This window comes from Clarias gariepinus, chromosome 8 (assembly GCF_024256425.1).
Source record: "Clarias gariepinus isolate MV-2021 ecotype Netherlands chromosome 8, CGAR_prim_01v2, whole genome shotgun sequence".
NCBI classification, from domain to species: domain Eukaryota; kingdom Metazoa; phylum Chordata; class Actinopteri; order Siluriformes; family Clariidae; genus Clarias; species Clarias gariepinus.
In genome coordinates, this window is record NC_071107.1 from 29,910,014 (window position 1) to 29,927,197 (window position 17,184).

The following is a 17,184-nucleotide window of genomic DNA, read 5'->3' on the forward strand; positions in this document are numbered from 1 at the left end:
CCATGATTGCATGCAACATTTTCTATTTGGCACAAATGATGTACAAATAATAGATGACTTTTTAAATGCAGGTGAAAGTATACTGTGTGCATGTATTTAAATGAAGGGAAATGTTTGGCATAAATAATAATAAGGGATGATTTCTTGATATAAATGTATCTCCATGTGTAAAAACGTAGACAGGGTTCTTTATATAAAAATAATAATAAAAATAATAAACTATCAACTTTGTACGTTACAGGTTTTATGCAATATCATTTGTGCTGAGGTGAAGATGCTTCATATGTTATACAGTGATATGTTCTCAGCCATGATGTATAATGAGAAATATTTAAATATCCAGGGCAACTGCACTGTTTACTATAATAAATATTTTTATTAGAATAAAATGTTATCATTTTTAAATAGAAATTATAAATGTTGTATTTACAGTGGGGATGGGAATCACTCCCTGTATATACAATCATCATGCACCTTAGATTTGACACAATTTTTACCCCTTGAATGCACCTTAAAGTGTTAACAGTGGTAATTTGTCTCCTCCTCACTCATTGCAATTCTTGTTTGCTGCTTACTTGTTGTATCTTATATGAACTGGCAGCTGTAATGATACAATTTCTCTTTGGGATTAATAAAGTACTCTCTCTCTCTCTCTATCCATCTATCTATTTATCTTTCTATCTATCTACCACCTGTAGGATCATAGGGGAACTGCAATTTATTACCACCTCATATGCAAACAGAAATCAATTTAAAAAACGTATTTAAAAAAATTCTTTTGCAACACAAAAGAATCGGAATACACAACCAAAACGATTACCCCATCTCTTATATACAATATATGACAAACGTGAGTGTGAAATTGTGTTTGTGTGCTTGTGAAACTTTTCATGGTCATAAAAATACCATCATCATGTAAAAGTTATATTTTATTAAACTCCTTTATTCAAAGAAATGTACACACATACTGTAAAAATTAACTTTCCCAACACTATAAACTTGCTTGAAGCTATTTCCAAGACCTATAAAAAACAAAATAAAAAAAAGGGAGGGGGGGGGCTGAGGTTTGGGACATTGTGGAAAATGATTTACCTGTGGCTTATTAGAGCTGCCTGTGCTGCCTTTGTCATCACTTACAGCCTTTCCATTTTTGTTCACGTCCGATTTCACATCAGACATCCAGTTTAATAACTTGCTAACTTTAGCACCGTGCTCTTTTCTCTCCTCTTCAACAGATTTCTAAAGTTTGTGGAAAAAGACGTTGTAAAAAGTGAATTACTGTACAAAAGCAAAAATGTCGACTAACTGTTGTTGAGTTGAGTAAGTATACCTCCTTGCCATTTTGCTTATTACTTGAGAAGTCAATTCTTAAAATTAAATACAAATCTAAACAATTGCTTTAGATAGGTTGTGTTCTGTAGTTGCATCCTGTCGATCAGTATCAAACAAATCAATGTACTGTAAATATTAAACAAACAAATATACACACCTCTGACAAGAAAAATATCTTCTCAGTTTTGACACATAGATACATACAGTATGCATACATTCATACCACACTTTCTGTGACTCATAAGCCCATTTAATTGATATTCCTGTCATGTTTCTTGCCAACACCTAGTCATATTTAACAAATAGCTTAAACTAACATACTAACAATAATTGGAAGCTAATAGCTGCCAATTTACATTCACACTTTCATTACACTCACACAATTATGCTTTGCATATTTTAGCTCAAATATCTTTAAACAATGCTCTAGAAGTGACGATAGGTCCAAATATATTGAAAAGACGATGTTGCCCCAATACTATGCGGCTTCGTCGCATCAAGCAGCAGGAGTCCGGTATGGTTGTCAAAGACTCCTTTTTCCAGAGCTTCCTTGAAAGAAATCTTTCGCTTTGTTTTGGGGCAGGTGATATTTTTACTGAGTGGATGGTCATCTTTCAACTGGGCAGCTGTTGCTTTGTCGATCAGCCCGCTCTTGACCGCGTCCTCCAAAGAAACCCTGTCGTGGCTTCCTGGGTCTATCAGGCCTCCGGTTGCAAGCTGATATTCCAGACACCTTAATCCAGTATCTTTAGGGAAAAGGTTCTCGTGCATTGCCTGACTTACTGACAATGTCTTTCCAGTTTGAGGTTGGGTGATGCCATAATAGGCTTGCTCACACTGGTGCAGAGGTCGGACAAAACCTTCATCCAGAAGTCCACGGTGAAGAGCGTCTGCAACCAGGAATCGGTCACCCGAGGATGGGTCACAGATGCCTCCGGTGCAGGCTTGAGCTTCAAGCAGTTTCATTGCAGTGAGCCGGTCCACGAGGTTTTGTTGAAATCCTTTGAGAATAGAGAGCCTTTTTTTAAATGTTACATCCCAGAGTCCTGCAATAGGACTGTGCTTGTCGTTTACTACAAACTTTCTAGAAATTAGAAGGTCAGCAAGCTCACAGATGCCCATATGACCGTTACGATAGCTTTGAAGTTCACTTGTTTGAAGGATCTTCAGACTAAGAGCATTTTCAATGCAAAACTGCCGCCCACTTTTTTGATCAGTTAGAATATGCAAGGTTTTTCCACTGGAGTCGACGACTGTGGTCTCTTGCCATTCGCTTTCCTGTTGTGAGAGGAACAGATAGATTCTTTTATCTATGAGATTAGCCTTGTACGCCTCGTATGTTGACATCTCTGTCCTGGTAGAACTGTTAATGACTGACACTCTATGAGTGCTCGCTGGGGTGAAACTAGAGATATGGTCATTTCCAAAGGGTAGAAGATAAACTCCCCCGTCGACATCATAGACACACAATTTGAGGAGTTCGCTATAGTATGCTCTCTGTCCTGTTTCTGGGTTGTGGAAGCTTTTTGGATTTGAGATAGGATCAAAAAGGGTTTGAAGGGTGGCTTGATTTATGAGTCCCTGTTCAATAGCACAATCTAGTGGAACTCGCATGCCAATTAATGGGTGAATCAGCCCTCCAGTTGCTATTTGGGCTTCAAGTATTCCCTTCCCTCTGTGTCTATCTAAAATTCGTTCTTCCATAGCTTGAAAGACAGAAAGCAGTTTTCCACCATGAGGGTAACCACTGACCGCTTTGTCAGCATCTGTTATCCTGTCCCTTATCTCTCCACCAATAATCCCTTTATCAATAGCATCTGAAGCACTGTAGCTTACACCAGTGTTCGGATCGATTATGGCTCCTGTGGCAGCCTGTGCTTCCAAAAACTCAATTGCATACGTCTTGGCCATAATGCCCGCATCTGCAGCGTCCATGAAAGACATCTTTTGCTTGCCAGATTCGATATAGATCCCAGCAATTGAGACAGGTTTGCCACTAAATTGGGTTAGTGATGCTTGAACCTCATCCATAGTTATCAGTCCAGATTTTAACTTAAGTGCAATTTCCTCAGTGATTATTTTGGTCTTAATCAACTTTTTAATACTGACCCGACCCCTGAGTCCTTGAAGCTTTGGAGAACTCGAATCATTCTGTTGGCTCGTCTTTGAGGAATCAGATGCGCTATCATCAAAGATCTCAGTGGTGATGATGTTAAATGTGACAGACTGATTTCTCCCAGACTTGCTTTTGTCAGAGAGTGAGCTTTTCATGGAGGAAACCGTATGTTCAGGATAATTATTTTGACTGATGGACAGATTCAACAGTTGTTCTTGTGTAGATGTATTTAGTTTAGAGTTTTCAGTTATCCTTAGTTCATGTGATGGCTTCTCCAGTGGTACCATTTTGTCATGTTTGACAATTTTCAGGTCCTCCAGTACTTTGTCCTTCTTCCAACTAGCGATCTAAAAGCATGATGAGAAATTATAGTTAGTTATTAGGTATTTATTTCAGGTGTAATACATATGTAATACATAAAAATGATTAAAAATCTAAATTAAGTCATAGTGTCTAAAAATTCTATAAATCCTTATTCATACATACCTCTGAAGTCACTTTCATTTTCTTAAGTTCCTCTTCCAGGTTTAGCTTTGCCTCTTCATAAGAAGACACTATTTTCTGCGTTAACATCAACTCGGTCTTCAGCTTTGCAAGCTCGCCATCTTTGGCACACTGATGATTGACTTGATTCACACTTTCTGACTCTTTCAGACGTTTTATTTCTGAGGTATAAGTCACTTCAAGCTTTAAGTTCTTCTCCTGTAAAGATTTCACTTCTTTTATGTAGGAAGCAATCTGGTCCTTCGAGGATCTTGCTTCATTTTCTGCCATGGTTAATTTCTGTTTAGTCTCAGTCAACATCTTTTTAAGTCTTGAAGTTTCTTCAGAGTTTTCCTTGCGGATGTTGTCGAGCTGTGATATACTGGATTTCACCCTAATTTTCTCGGTTTCTAGTTCTGTAATCTTAGAATTAGCTTTGAGCAATTCAAGGTCCAAAGCTCCTTTTTGTTTTCTGGTCTGTTCCAATTGAGAGTTCACACTGTCAAGTTGTTTTTGAGCTTCCTGTTTAGCTTTCATGGCATTTAAATGCAAAGTTTTCAGCTTCTCGATTTCTTGCAAGAGTTGCTGGTTGTCTCGTTCGATTGACTCAGTGCTTTGCAAACGTTCCTTTGACTTTCTGTCATATTCTAGTTTCATGCGAGACTCCTGCAATGCCAGTTTTTGTTCCATCTCATTCTGCACTAACTGCAACTGTGTCTCGTAGCCCTTCTTCTGCAGTTCAAGCTTCCCTTTCAGGTCCTCAAGCATTCTTTTACAATTTTCCAACTGGTCCTCCAACATTTGGGATCTCAATTTGGCAGCTGAGGTTTCCTTCTGTTTTTGCATCAGATCTTCTTGAGTCTGGTTCAGCTTAATTTTTAACTGTGAAATTTCATTGGTCAGACTCATGACCTTATCATCTGCCGTACCTTTTTCTTTAAGAAGGTTAGAACGCTCCTGTTGTAGGTTTGCTGCATACTTGTCAGAATTAGAGTTAATTTCTTTAATGATCAACCTGTTTTTCTGCAGTTCTGTCTCTAGCTCCTTGGCTTTCGACTGATTTAGCTTCCCTTCCTGTGTCACTCTGAGCAACTCATCTTTTGTCTTTTTGAGAGTCAAACTAAGCTCATCAAATTCAGTCTTCAAAGCTTGCAACTTTTGGTCAGCAACTTGTTTTTCCCGCTGAAGAGTAGAGATGTCCAGTTTAAGGTTGACAGTAGCCTTTTCAGAAGTGCCGCTCATCCTGCTTATGGTCTGTCTGCATCGTACAAGTTCATTCTCAAGCTCTCTCAACTTGGCCATGTTCTTTTTACCCTCTGTGGATTCCTTCTGTGCTTCAGCCTTGGACTTTTGTAATGCCACGTTCAAATTGTTAATCTCCACTTTATGCTCCTGAACCTTTTGATTGGATAGATTTTTCTCCAAAGACATGGATGTCAGCTCCGCTTTCAGATTTCTGATTTCGGTTTCATAATTTGTAATGGTTGCATTGAGAGTTTTGACTTTCTGCTGAAACTCTGAAGTTTTGTTCACTTCCTCATTGTAGTCTCGAAGTTTTAACTGAAGCTCATGAGCTGTCTGGGTTTTTTTTAGAAGTTCTTCTTCAATTATTTTCAACTGAGATTTTGCACTCTCTGCTTGTGATTTAAATATGCTGATTTGCTGATCTTTGCTGCCAATGTCCATATGAGCTTTGTCAAGTTCAGCATTCAGATTCTTTACTGACCGGTCATTTTCCAAAATGGTTCTTCTTAAATCATCTACTTTTTTTGTAAGTTGTGTCACTTGTACATCACTTTTCTGAAGTTCTAGATCAAGATTTTTGATCTTTAGCTGCAAATCCTTTTCGACTCTTGCCTTAATGTTAATTTCTTCTTTGGCTTTCTGCAGTTGCTCCTTAAGGTTCTCAGACTCACTTTTCAAGGTTTTTATCTTTTGCTCAAAATGTGATTTTTCTTGCTGGAATGACTCAATACTTACCCTCAGATGCCTGACATCACCCTCCAACATCTGATTTAATCTGTTTAGTTCATTTACTTTAAATTTGATCTGTTCTCCTTCAACTTGTTTTGTGGAAATCTCTTCTTCTAGACTTCTCACTTTCTGACAATTCTCTTGTTCACTAGTACTCCACTGAAGAAGCTTCCCTTGACTGATCTTAAGTTGTTCCTTTAATCCATCAACCTCTGTTTTATGAAACAGAACTCTGTGCTCTAGCGAAGATTTGTCTCGCTGAAGGGATTTAACTTGTTCTTGATATATATAGACTGATTTCCTAAGTTCAGAGGCTTCCTGCCTCAGTTCGTCTGATTTCTGTCTGATGCCGCTTCTATCTGACTCCATTTCCACCTGAAGCTTCATCAGCCTATTATTTGCGTCATCCAGGAGCTCTTTGAACCGTTGTGCTTTTTCATCAGTCATATTCTTCTGCATGAGCACTGAGTTCAGCTCAGACTTTAATGTCTTGATCTCAGTTTCAGCTTTCATTTTGCCCATCATGAGTTCATCCACTTTGAACTTCAGAGCTTCAGCTTCTGGTGCAGAGATGGAGATGGTGGATTTCTGTATTATGTCCTTTCGTGATTCCCCATGCACTAGTCTAGATTCAGACTTTTGAGCCAGATCTATTTCCATGGTCCTAACCTGACTCAGGAGATTTGCTTCAGCGCCTTCCTTGGCTTTCAGTTCCCTTTCCAATGAACGCCTGTGCTCCTCGAGACCTTGGACATCGTTGTCCTTGCGTCGCAAGTGATCTTCCAGTTTCCTACGTGCCAAAGTGCTGTCCTCTATGTTCTTCCTTAGGACACGTAGACTCTCCTCCAGAGACTGCTGTTTGGCCTCTGCCTGTTGAATTAACTGACGAGAATTTTTTAACTCTTGTTCAGTGGCAGCTTTGGATCTAATAGCACTCTCTAGCTCTACACGGTATTGTTGCGCTTCATACTCTGCCTTAGATTTCTGTACATTCAGTTCCTCAATACACTTTTTCTGCATCTCTATTTCTCCTCCCAGGATGTCCAGCTGCTGTTGTCTGTCGGATAAGGAGGCCTCCAGTTCCAGTACCTGCCGCCTGAGCCTGGAGATCTCCTCTTCACTTGCCACCTTCTGCAGCTCCGTACTATCCAACCAGCTCCTATATTCAGCTTTGTCCATACATGTCTTCCTCTGCAATTAAAGGTAAAATTACCTTCCATTCCTTGGCTAGAGAAAGAGAATGTGGCATAAGGAAAAGCTCTGGCACACTTACCAAACCAAGCATCAAAATGCCCCTCCACCTTCAACAATACAAAATATTGAATATTTTGTATTAAAAAGCAGTGTTTGAATTTAAAGAAAGTGTAAAAGGGAGCAGTTTGCCTTATTGTGCCTGTGAAGAAGCAAAACACTTAAAGAAAGTCAACTAGGATGAATAGTGTTTCCAAACTCCGCACAAACTTCTCAGTACACTAAAAGGTGTTTGCAGAATGGCAGAAGGTATACAGTACCATACCCAAAACCAAATACACAGTTATTAAAAGCACCTGTTGCAGAACATATATGCAGCTAACAATGTCTACATTAAAAACACCAAGCATTTCATTATATTCAAGATTATACTTGAATATAACCTGAAAAGCAAGCACACCGAAAACATTTCATATGCATGTACTTGAACAAAGGCTATTTTAATAGTGAAAATCGACACAGTCATATGAATAACCTACCTCATCTTCTTCTGCCCTTTTCAAAGTCTCACTAGCAAACTTCACATACTGTGTCATAAGAGTGACCAGCGCTGTGTAGCGAGTGCGGAGGTCCATGAACTGAGGACAAAAAGGAATGAAAATGTACAACTTGAGTAAAGTCTGATCATTGTTTAATGATACCTTGACATTGCTAGATACATTTATCATGATTGTTCTCCCTTACCTCCTGCTGAATGGTATCTGATGAGCTCTGCATCCTCCTCCTCTTAACTGGAGACTTGTGCTGAGAGTCTACCATGGCCCTGTAGGTCATCAGTTGAAGCTCGTAATCCTGAAAGCAGAGAACAACATGATGCTACATCTCTCTGGTTCACCATAAGGTTCAGTAAGGTGCGTTTAGAAGCCTGTCTTACTTTTACTCCAGATGAGTACTGCTCTGAGTACTTCTGACATTCATCAATCTTACTCTGCTTACGTTCAATTTCTGCAACGAGCACCTAAAAGACATGAATATGACAAAATAACTAAATGAAAAATGTGTAAGAACATTTAAAATAAATAATAAAAAATAAGCAAATTATGCTGTTTACGTAATAAAAAGATTTCTTACCTTCTGTTGGTTTAGCAACTCAGCCAAAGCTTTGCTGTCCTCTGGCTGGTTCTCTTGTGTTTTCAGCTGATTGGTCTCCATCTCTTTGCTCCACTCATCAAGGTTACTATACGCATCCTTATAGTATTTCAGAGACTTGCTCATGCTTTCCAGGTCTCGAAGTCTGACAAATGTACACAAATTTGAAAGAATTGTTTACATATTTCCATCAGACAAATTAGGTGGCAAAATCACTGCACAGAATATTAAAATTTTACTTATTAGCCTGACTGACCTGTTTTCAATTTGGGAGTGGACATTCCTCCATCTCTCTACAAGCTGCTCAGCCTTCTCCTTGTGCCAGTCAAGGTCAAAGTCCCTCTCGTTATGGGTTTTGAACATACGGTCACTGATGGATCTAGCTTTCTGCAGTTCGTCCTCCAGGTCATGGAAGACATCTCTTCTTTCGTCTATCTCAGACCTCCATTGCTGAAAACATCGACAGTGAAAATTAAACAAAAGCAACTGTAAACAAATATGTATGCAAAGACATATTAGTTCTGACCGTTTACCTTGAGAGTGCTCATAACTGCGTCAATGGATCTGATGTCCCCGTTGACGGAGTCTTCCTCACATAGTTTGCCTTCATACAGCTTGACCAAAGCCTCGGCGCCCTGGCTATGCTTTACCACCAGACTCACTGTCTTTAACCTGAGATAAATCGACATTTTAGAACACAGCCAGTTTCTGTCAAACACTACTTCTGATCACACCAGTAGATGACACACTCACTTTTCCAGGTAAATTGAGCACATGGAGTAGACCTGAGCCATGCTTTGCGTGAGCACATTGAGTTCAGAGGACAGCGTGGGCACCGAAGGAGAGTTAGCTGCCTGTCTGAGGAATACCTCACATTTATCCCTCAGCACCTCAAGATCCTCGTTTAACCTGTCCAACTCAGCCTTCTTCCTCTGTGGGTGTGAAGAGAACCAGACACAGAAGACCTCAATCAGTGCTAATAGTTGAGTTGAATGGTTGTGCTTGAGAAACCCGGCCTGTTGTGAAAACATACCTCCTGGTCAATGATGCGCTGCATAATGGCCTTCGGTTCATCTCGTTCAAGAGGGGAGCGGATCTGACGAATGAGTTGCTCCTCGTGTGCTTCCACCCGCATCCGAAAGTTACGCACCTCAGATATGAACAGGTTGTACACGGACTCCTCGTGTTCCTCTGTTAACCGCACGAAGAAGTTTCAGTCAAAGTGGAGATTTTTAAAACTACTCATGGAAAAGACGTATTCACTCTAATAAATGTTTTTTTTTTTTCATTATGCTCTAAATCATGATTGGAAAGTGATGCATTATGTTAGATCACAGTCTTAATAGAATAGTTCAAAGCTGGATAAACAATAGTTCTACAAGATTTTAGTTTTCTATTCAAGATGCTAAATAGTGCATGATGGAATAATTAGTTTTGAGTGGCTTACCTCTCTCTGCAGACTTAAGCAATTCTTCATAGTACTCTTTCGAACCCAGCACCTCTCTCTCTAGCTGAGCGCAGTCTGCCACTGTGAAAACCTCTGATTCCTCGCTGTCCTCTTGGAACTCCTCAAAGTGGGACTGTAAGTTGCTCAGGACCTGCTGGTGCTCGCCGGGCAACATAGTCTTAATCTGAGGAGAACAGTTTATGCCAAGTTAATTCTGGCTACCACAAAGAGAAAAAGGAAAAAAAAAACTTGTTAAGCAAACTTGCCCCGACAGGCTGTGGTTTTTTAATTTAATAAACGGCATGTTGATACATCATGCCTTCTGGTGATGAAGTAAGATCAGAGCTTGGCATGCATGTAATTTTCTTTTATCTTTTTACTTATTTGTAAAAAATAATTTAGATAATTCATGGAGGCAAAAATGCTTACAGAAGCAACAGTGCTTTTGCGAATGTTGCGGATATCCATCATGAGATAATGCCAGGACACCACACTCTTCATGTTCACGTGAGAGCGGTGCCAGAGAGCGAGAACTTTCTGATACAGCTGCTCAATCCTGATCAAAAGGGGAAAAAAAACGCAAAGACACGAAAACATAGTCACGAAACCTATTCATGTTCAAAGGCCAGATGAGGTTATAGGCAGGGCAGAGCATTGTGTTGCCTGTACAAGCAGGGAAACTGATACTGTGGTTAAAGGGGAGTGGTGCAGGATCACTGAAGTTTTTAAAGGGAATGAAAAGATTTGATAATGGTGCTCACCTGCTGGCCATCTCAGCTGCCTCCTTATTGGGTGGAGGGACAGTAAAGCAGACAGAAGGCACCATGGCCTCGTTCCCTGAAGGGCTGATCACCTTCCATTTTGCTCGGTGAGAGTTATTAGCCAGGACACACTCATCATCTTTGTAGATAGTGATCTATAATCAGAAATAGGATCCAGCCAAAAAAGAATAAAAAAATGAACTAACTATTTAATAAACAAATGAATAAATATCAGAAACATGTTTTTAAAGGGATTCACCTCAATCTGCCGGTAGTCACAGATGGCCTTGACAGGTAGGGATGTTCGGACAGGGTTCTCTGGGTTGCGAGGCTTGAGTTGGACAACAGACTTGGCTCGACCCACCAAGCCAGCCACAGTGGTGCGGTACTGAAGAAGCTGCTCTTTTTCTTCCTATTATGACAGACATAACATACCAGATTAGAAAGTTACTGATGATGACTGAGAACACATTGTGTAGTGTTTTTTGTAAGATTACTAACCATGGACTCCTGAATGAGATCCTCCAGTCTATGCAGACTGCTGGTACGGTCACACCCATACTTCCTTGTAATTGAATCCTGAAGACTTTTAAGGTAGTCCATAGACTCTTTGGCATCGTTGAAAAACTGTTAGAAGAGCACATGCTCAGTCAGGCAAGTTGGAAAAATATCGAGTTATTAAACATAAAGTGGACTCTAACCTACCTCAATGTAAGTCACATTCTCTTTCAGGTGCTGCTCCACACAGTAGCAGAGCTGCAGGATCCAACTCCATTGGGTTTGCATTGCTGCCTTGTAGGCCTAAGGGGGGGAAAAAACAAGCCAGTAGACAAATCATTTATATTGTTGTAACAATTCATTCTGATCTAAATGCAATTTTTAGTGCAAAAAAGTGAAGCAATCACAAAACATGCAGTTGTGCTTTACCTCTATAGTAAGTCTAGCTGGATGGTTCTGTTGTAAAAGAATATCGGCTTGGTCCTGCACTGACTTGATTGCCCCCTCCTTCTCATCCAGCTCTCTCATTAGTTCCTGTGGTGGTGCAGGGTGAGGCAAATTACTACCATTTTATGACTTCTGGCATGTTTTAAACTATACTGGCACAATGGCATGGGCTCAGGGTGGAGCCTAAACTATTAAAACCCACTGCAACCTATTACATTGACTGGGGCTGACTAGATAAATAGAAAGAAGAGAAAAAGATAAAAGAAGAAAACATGACAGAGACTCACAGCGTGGTAATCCTTCTTCCTGGAGATATTGCTATTGCGATCACTCCAGTCAAAGGCGACCTCCTCTTCCTCTTTCTCATTAAGCCAAATTAACTCCTGGGTGGCATGCGACACAAAGCTATGAAGGCTCTCCAGGTGTTTCTGTCTCTCTTTAGAGAAATTCTGAAAACAAAATAATCAAGGGAAACTAATGGAAAACCAATTCCTAATGGTAGTCATTAGTAACTTTAAGTTTAAATAGCATCATACTCACAAGTAGTCTCCCATACTGGCTTTCTAAAAGGTCCAGCTTGTCTGAGTAACTTTGTTTCAGTGGATGAGTCATCTGAATCTTAAAAAAAAGACAAGCATTTTGTATTCCAAGCGATTCATATTGCTTTAAACGGCAGCACCACGAATTGAATTGAAATTGAAACCCACCTCACTCATTTTTGCTTCCTTGATGCTCATCTGGAAGTCATCAATGGCTTTGTGAACATTTCTGTGATTTTCTAAATGAGACTCAACACTTGGTAGATCAGATCCCCATTCACCATGATCGAGTTGAACCTTAAAAGTGTAAAAACACCACTTGTTTTTATCAACACCAATCACTGGAAATATATCCAGGCAAAAATAAATCACCAAACAACATTCTCACCTGCATCTCATCCACCCAGTTAAGCAAGTCCTGGACGAACTTCATATTGACCTCTTCCTCAGATAAGCTGGGGTCAACTAGCGAAGCTTTAAGCATCGGCTTGCGGATCTGCATGTGTTTCATGTGCTGGAGGACCCCTGGCTCCATGGACCCTCCGACGACCCTCAGCGCAGGCTGCAAGCCAGGTATCAGTCCCGGGGTCAATCCTGGGGTCATGGCCGGTGTCAATGCCGGAGTTAACCCTGGAGTCACGGCTGGGGTCAGCACTGGTGTCATGGCAGGGGTAAAGCTGGAGGAAAGAGCAGAGCCCGGTGTCAAGGCAGGACTTAGCCCAACATTCAGGGTCTGAGAGAAGCCGGAGTTCAAACTCTGTGTGATGCCAGAGATCATCATCTTGGTCTGTTCCGTGCTGAGACTGCGTCCCTTGCTGTAGACCGAGGAGCATTCTGTTCTGAGTGTCAGGAGGTCATCACGAAGCTTGGATACCCTTTAACAAAACCCGGTACAGACATATTTAATCGTGTAAAAAATGTCAACAATTACAGCTGTAAAATTCAGCAAAAGATTCAAGAACTTCGCATGGGTTTCTCACCTTTGAACAAGTTGATCTGCCAAGTAGAACTTCCCATCCAATAAAATCTGGATGTCAACCACTTGTTGCCTCAACAGATTCTCACACTCCAGCAGGTATCCTGCAATTTCAGGCTCATTCTGCAACTGGATCCCAGATTCAAACCTTTTTATATCCTGGGGAAAACATCAACAGGGGGAACTCTGTTAACTTCCTATGCATGAAGACAGATTTCATAGATGTTTTGACTCTCCCTATACTTACAGATTGCAGAGATGCCCGTGCCAAGGCTAATTTGTCTTCTCCAGCCACACAGTCTCGCTTAACTCTGTCTGCGATTTGCTGCAGCATTTCAAGTCTAAAATAAAAAATATGACAATAGATTTAGCTGCATGCATAGCTATATCACAGACTGCCATGTGCTTAAGATGAGTAGCTTTATCTAAGCAGTACCCAGGACCTCACCTTCCCCCGTATACCGAGTGGTTGTTAAGATAGAACGGAGTGCTGGAGAACGGCTCCTGTGCTCCAGACAGCAAGTTCTCAGCCGAGCCGAGGCTTGTCAGAGTGCTGTTGCTCATGGATGACCCCCCACTACTCCGATATACCACGTTGCTATTCATGATATCCAGGCCACCCAAAGAAAACAGTGTCTACAACACCATCATCCGAGACATAATCCTCACAGCGCTACCCTTCTGCTGGCACAGCGCTCTATCTGCTGGCATTTATAAGCTCACATGCTGCAGCAGAAAAGCCAGCCCCCCAATCATATTTCCCTCTGGTGAAAAACACCTAACATTCTTCTCAGACAGATGAGTCGCTGCATGTCCGGACACTTACGGTTTGTTTCAAAGAGCGTGGAATGTAATACCGAATCTGCCACACCCACCTTTTCCACCCATCTCCCTCAATGGGGTTATTTAGCTGTTTTAACTGGACAGAAGACTTATAATTATGAAGCTTAGTGTCCATAAAAATATCAACAGTGGAGGTCCTGAACAAGACCCAACACAGTGCCGCCTCTAAATATGACTTAGATTTCCTCTGATATGAGTCACAAACTGCAAACCACTATCCAGATCTATCCCTGTAAACAAACCACTCCCAGCTTGTTCAATAACAGAGCTGTATTTGCAAGCAAATACTGTACCTTAGGGCGTACAATTAAAAAGAAGAAAGCGAGGAAAGAAAGCAATCTGCAAATCACACACCTCGCAGGAGAGTTAACTAGCACAAAAACAGCTAAGCATTTCTACGTTTACATTTATCAACATGTAAAAATCTTGTTTTGCCTTTCTCCAAAAAGGTCTACGAATACCTTCCCCGGACCCGAGAGCCAACGATAAGAAGAAAATAAAGTACAGATTCATACCTGTCGACCTCAGGCCTTAGGCTCTTCTCTCTCTCAAGCATGGCGACGATTAGCTTGCCCCATTCCTTCTCCACGTCGTTAGGGTGGTAACCCTCCGGCAAATGAATGCGACCAAACTCGATCCACACCTGCATCATTTACAGCGCATCTTAATAGATCCTCAAGGATCTTAAACAAAATCAGAACATATTCTGAAGCATACCAACCTCTAACATTTTATAGAGATGCTTTATTTTGGTCTTTTCATTTTCCTTGAGTGGGATTTCACTCTCCTTGAAGTGCAGGTATTGCAAATAAAGTGCCTGGAAGGGAAAAAACGACCAGCTTGGTTTACAATTGCTTTTTTACGCCAGAAAACAAAAAACAAACTGTATTCGTTTTTTTTTAAGAAATCTAAAAAACACTTTTAGCTGATCTTTTTAGGTGCAGGAGAGCTCTTATCACCTCCACACTTGTCTGAGCAAAGGCTGAGCCGTACGAAATTTAGTCAAGCTTTAATACTCGTTAACATCAGAGGGACGCTACATGTTCTCAGAGTAAGCTGGCACAATGCCTCAGGCTTTCGTACAGCATAGAACGAGAGCCAGTTACACCTCAAATCTCAGCAGATGCTGAACACAAAAAAAATTGCAGGTTCCCGATACACCTTATTTGGACTAGCATTCAAATAAATCTAATCCACATTTAACCTGTTAACTTCTACAGACATCCTGATAATCCTACAGGCTGCATGAAGGCTAATTTATCTTCTCTCTACTTGTGAATTGTTGCAGCAGGATACAGTATGTGGTGTTTTACCTTAAGTTCCACAGGGTTGCTGGGAAAGTTTCTGTCCGACATGACAGACACATTGTGTTTGATCCATTGGCTGAGGTAATTGACCATATTCTGGTATTCCACCCATTTAACATCGACATCCTACACAAAAAAAGTGAAGTAATTCAGGATTTTGTTTTGTAACAAAAATGGTTGGACAAGGAAATCTTTCTGCTCCTTACTCACATTTGCACTAATGCCCTCAAGACCCTCGGGTACTTTAGGGAAGACATCATATAATGTCGATACGTAGGTAATGACGGACTTCTCGTCCGGAGATGTGACGTCGACATCTGTGGAGTACGAGAGAGACGTTAGAGCAAAAGCTGGATCTAAAATGAGATTATGGTTCTGATAACAGACTAAAATGGCCTAATTGGTCATTTAGAAAAGTGAACGTGGAACCTGTGAAGTGTAAATGTTTCATAATGGCAAGCTTATCAATCAGCTGACTTTACAGAGATCTATCATGCACTATGGAAAGACCGTAATGGACACCTGTGTCTATGGGTCTTACCCTCCGGATCCAGCAGCCGAGCCACACCCAGCTGCTCAGCAACATTGAATGCTTGCTCCAGGTTTGATCTGCTAGTTTGTGTTGATACTTTGCTCATATCCACGAGGTCAGGCCTAAAAGGGTAGAAATTCTTCTGATTAGCTGACCGAGTAGCTAAACTCCAAACATCATATTTACAATCCTATCGGTCATGAAGTCTTTTTCTCAGCATACAGCGAGCACTGTTTGTTTATTGTTCTCCGTGTGCTTTTTATTTTGTTATTGTAGTCTTGTCTCCACCTCATCATGTTATTGGCTGATCATTCCTGTTGCGTTTGTCTGCTCTGTGTTAAGTCATAGTTTGGGTTGTCAATTTACAGAGGTAAATCTGCATACATATTCAATCTGATCCTTCGTCGAGTTCTTCGAATTGCGAACTGCATTTTTCTCAAAGGAAATCAGGTAAATGCAAACACTGCAACACTGATGATGGATAACCAGAATAAAGCTCACACCAAGTTTGCATCATTCTTTTAACAACACAATTTTTACAACACGGTTTTTGTAGTTAATCAGGTAGCATTATATTTACTTATAGAAATACTTAGTAAAAAATTATCCGCATGCTGGTGGTGGTATTTATTTTAATTATCTTTCTAAAAAAACAAACACATCATTTTTCAATATACCGTAATCTCCTTGCTTTTAACACACTTTCCACTTCTGTCAACAAGCTTTAATATTCCCTCATTAAAAATCCCTTATTAAAAATGTCTTAGGCTGAGCTGCGAGGCACGAATGGAAGTCAAAGGACAAATAGCAGTACTCTGAGTTTAATCTGAAGGTTAGACTTCAGCTTTTCAATAAGCATCTCACTGTAACAAGCACTGTTGATTATTGAATGTTTTCCTCATAATATTTAAATACTGGCCCTTGAAAACCCTAGCTGATGGTTGACTTTTGAACTTAGGCTCATAGTGATAAAGCCATGTCACGCCATCAGTAATGATAATTTTTAGGGAACTTTCACCGAATTTAGTTTGGAAACAGTTACAGTTACCACTGAACTGATAAAACACGTTTACATCTGCACAGCAGTGACTGGGGAGACAGTAGCCTTGAACGGAAAGCGCTAATAAGACAAAGTTTTAATATAACAGGAGTGTGGATAATTTTTGACTAGTTTTTTTAATTATGCTAAATTTAATATCTGTAAACATCTCAATGTTTAAATACTTATCAATAAATTTCTTAATCACCAGCATTATTGCCCTTTTGCTGGCTGGGAACTAACAGGAGAACCCCCCAACACACACACACACGCACACACGCACACACATTGAATCATGTGACTATCTACAGAAACACAAGTAGCACATAATGGGAGGAAGTTATTTTTAGTCTGGGAAACATGTACCGAGGTTACATCTGAATACTAAATCAGTGTCCCTGGCAAAACCTGGATGTTTATCCTAGTGGCGCAATGGGTCAAAGTGATAAGAATTTCAGTGGTTATAAAGACAAACTGAGGTTAGGTCACCCTGCCTGCTGCAGAGTATTTTAAATTTCAGAGCATTAATATAAAATACAATGCCTGGGGA

At 40.5% G+C, this 17,184-nt stretch overlaps 1 protein-coding gene across 1 annotated transcript in view; it reads right to left on the reverse strand.

Annotated features, from left to right (window-relative positions):
- Window positions 1-17,184, reverse strand: part of dst (dystonin) — a 140,766-nt gene that overhangs the window by 58,603 nt on the left and 64,979 nt on the right. Inside the window, exons 10-36 of the mRNA XM_053502886.1 lie at window positions 15,605-15,717; window positions 15,274-15,380; window positions 15,070-15,189; window positions 14,478-14,573; window positions 14,272-14,399; window positions 13,161-13,254; window positions 12,918-13,072; window positions 12,326-12,812; window positions 12,106-12,234; window positions 11,939-12,016; window positions 11,686-11,847; window positions 11,381-11,485; window positions 11,159-11,254; window positions 10,955-11,080; window positions 10,713-10,865; window positions 10,454-10,608; window positions 10,122-10,248; window positions 9,693-9,876; window positions 9,279-9,436; window positions 8,999-9,177; window positions 8,779-8,917; window positions 8,502-8,695; window positions 8,228-8,390; window positions 8,031-8,114; window positions 7,841-7,948; window positions 7,636-7,734; window positions 1,093-1,239 (exon numbers count right to left, since the gene is read on the reverse strand). Coding sequence (XP_053358861.1) covers window positions 1,093-1,239; window positions 7,636-7,734; window positions 7,841-7,948; window positions 8,031-8,114; window positions 8,228-8,390; window positions 8,502-8,695; window positions 8,779-8,917; window positions 8,999-9,177; window positions 9,279-9,436; window positions 9,693-9,876; window positions 10,122-10,248; window positions 10,454-10,608; window positions 10,713-10,865; window positions 10,955-11,080; window positions 11,159-11,254; window positions 11,381-11,485; window positions 11,686-11,847; window positions 11,939-12,016; window positions 12,106-12,234; window positions 12,326-12,812; window positions 12,918-13,072; window positions 13,161-13,254; window positions 14,272-14,399; window positions 14,478-14,573; window positions 15,070-15,189; window positions 15,274-15,380; window positions 15,605-15,717 — 3,886 coding nt within the window. The remainder of the gene's footprint in view (window positions 1-1,092; window positions 1,240-7,635; window positions 7,735-7,840; window positions 7,949-8,030; window positions 8,115-8,227; window positions 8,391-8,501; window positions 8,696-8,778; window positions 8,918-8,998; window positions 9,178-9,278; window positions 9,437-9,692; window positions 9,877-10,121; window positions 10,249-10,453; window positions 10,609-10,712; window positions 10,866-10,954; window positions 11,081-11,158; window positions 11,255-11,380; window positions 11,486-11,685; window positions 11,848-11,938; window positions 12,017-12,105; window positions 12,235-12,325; window positions 12,813-12,917; window positions 13,073-13,160; window positions 13,255-14,271; window positions 14,400-14,477; window positions 14,574-15,069; window positions 15,190-15,273; window positions 15,381-15,604; window positions 15,718-17,184) is intronic.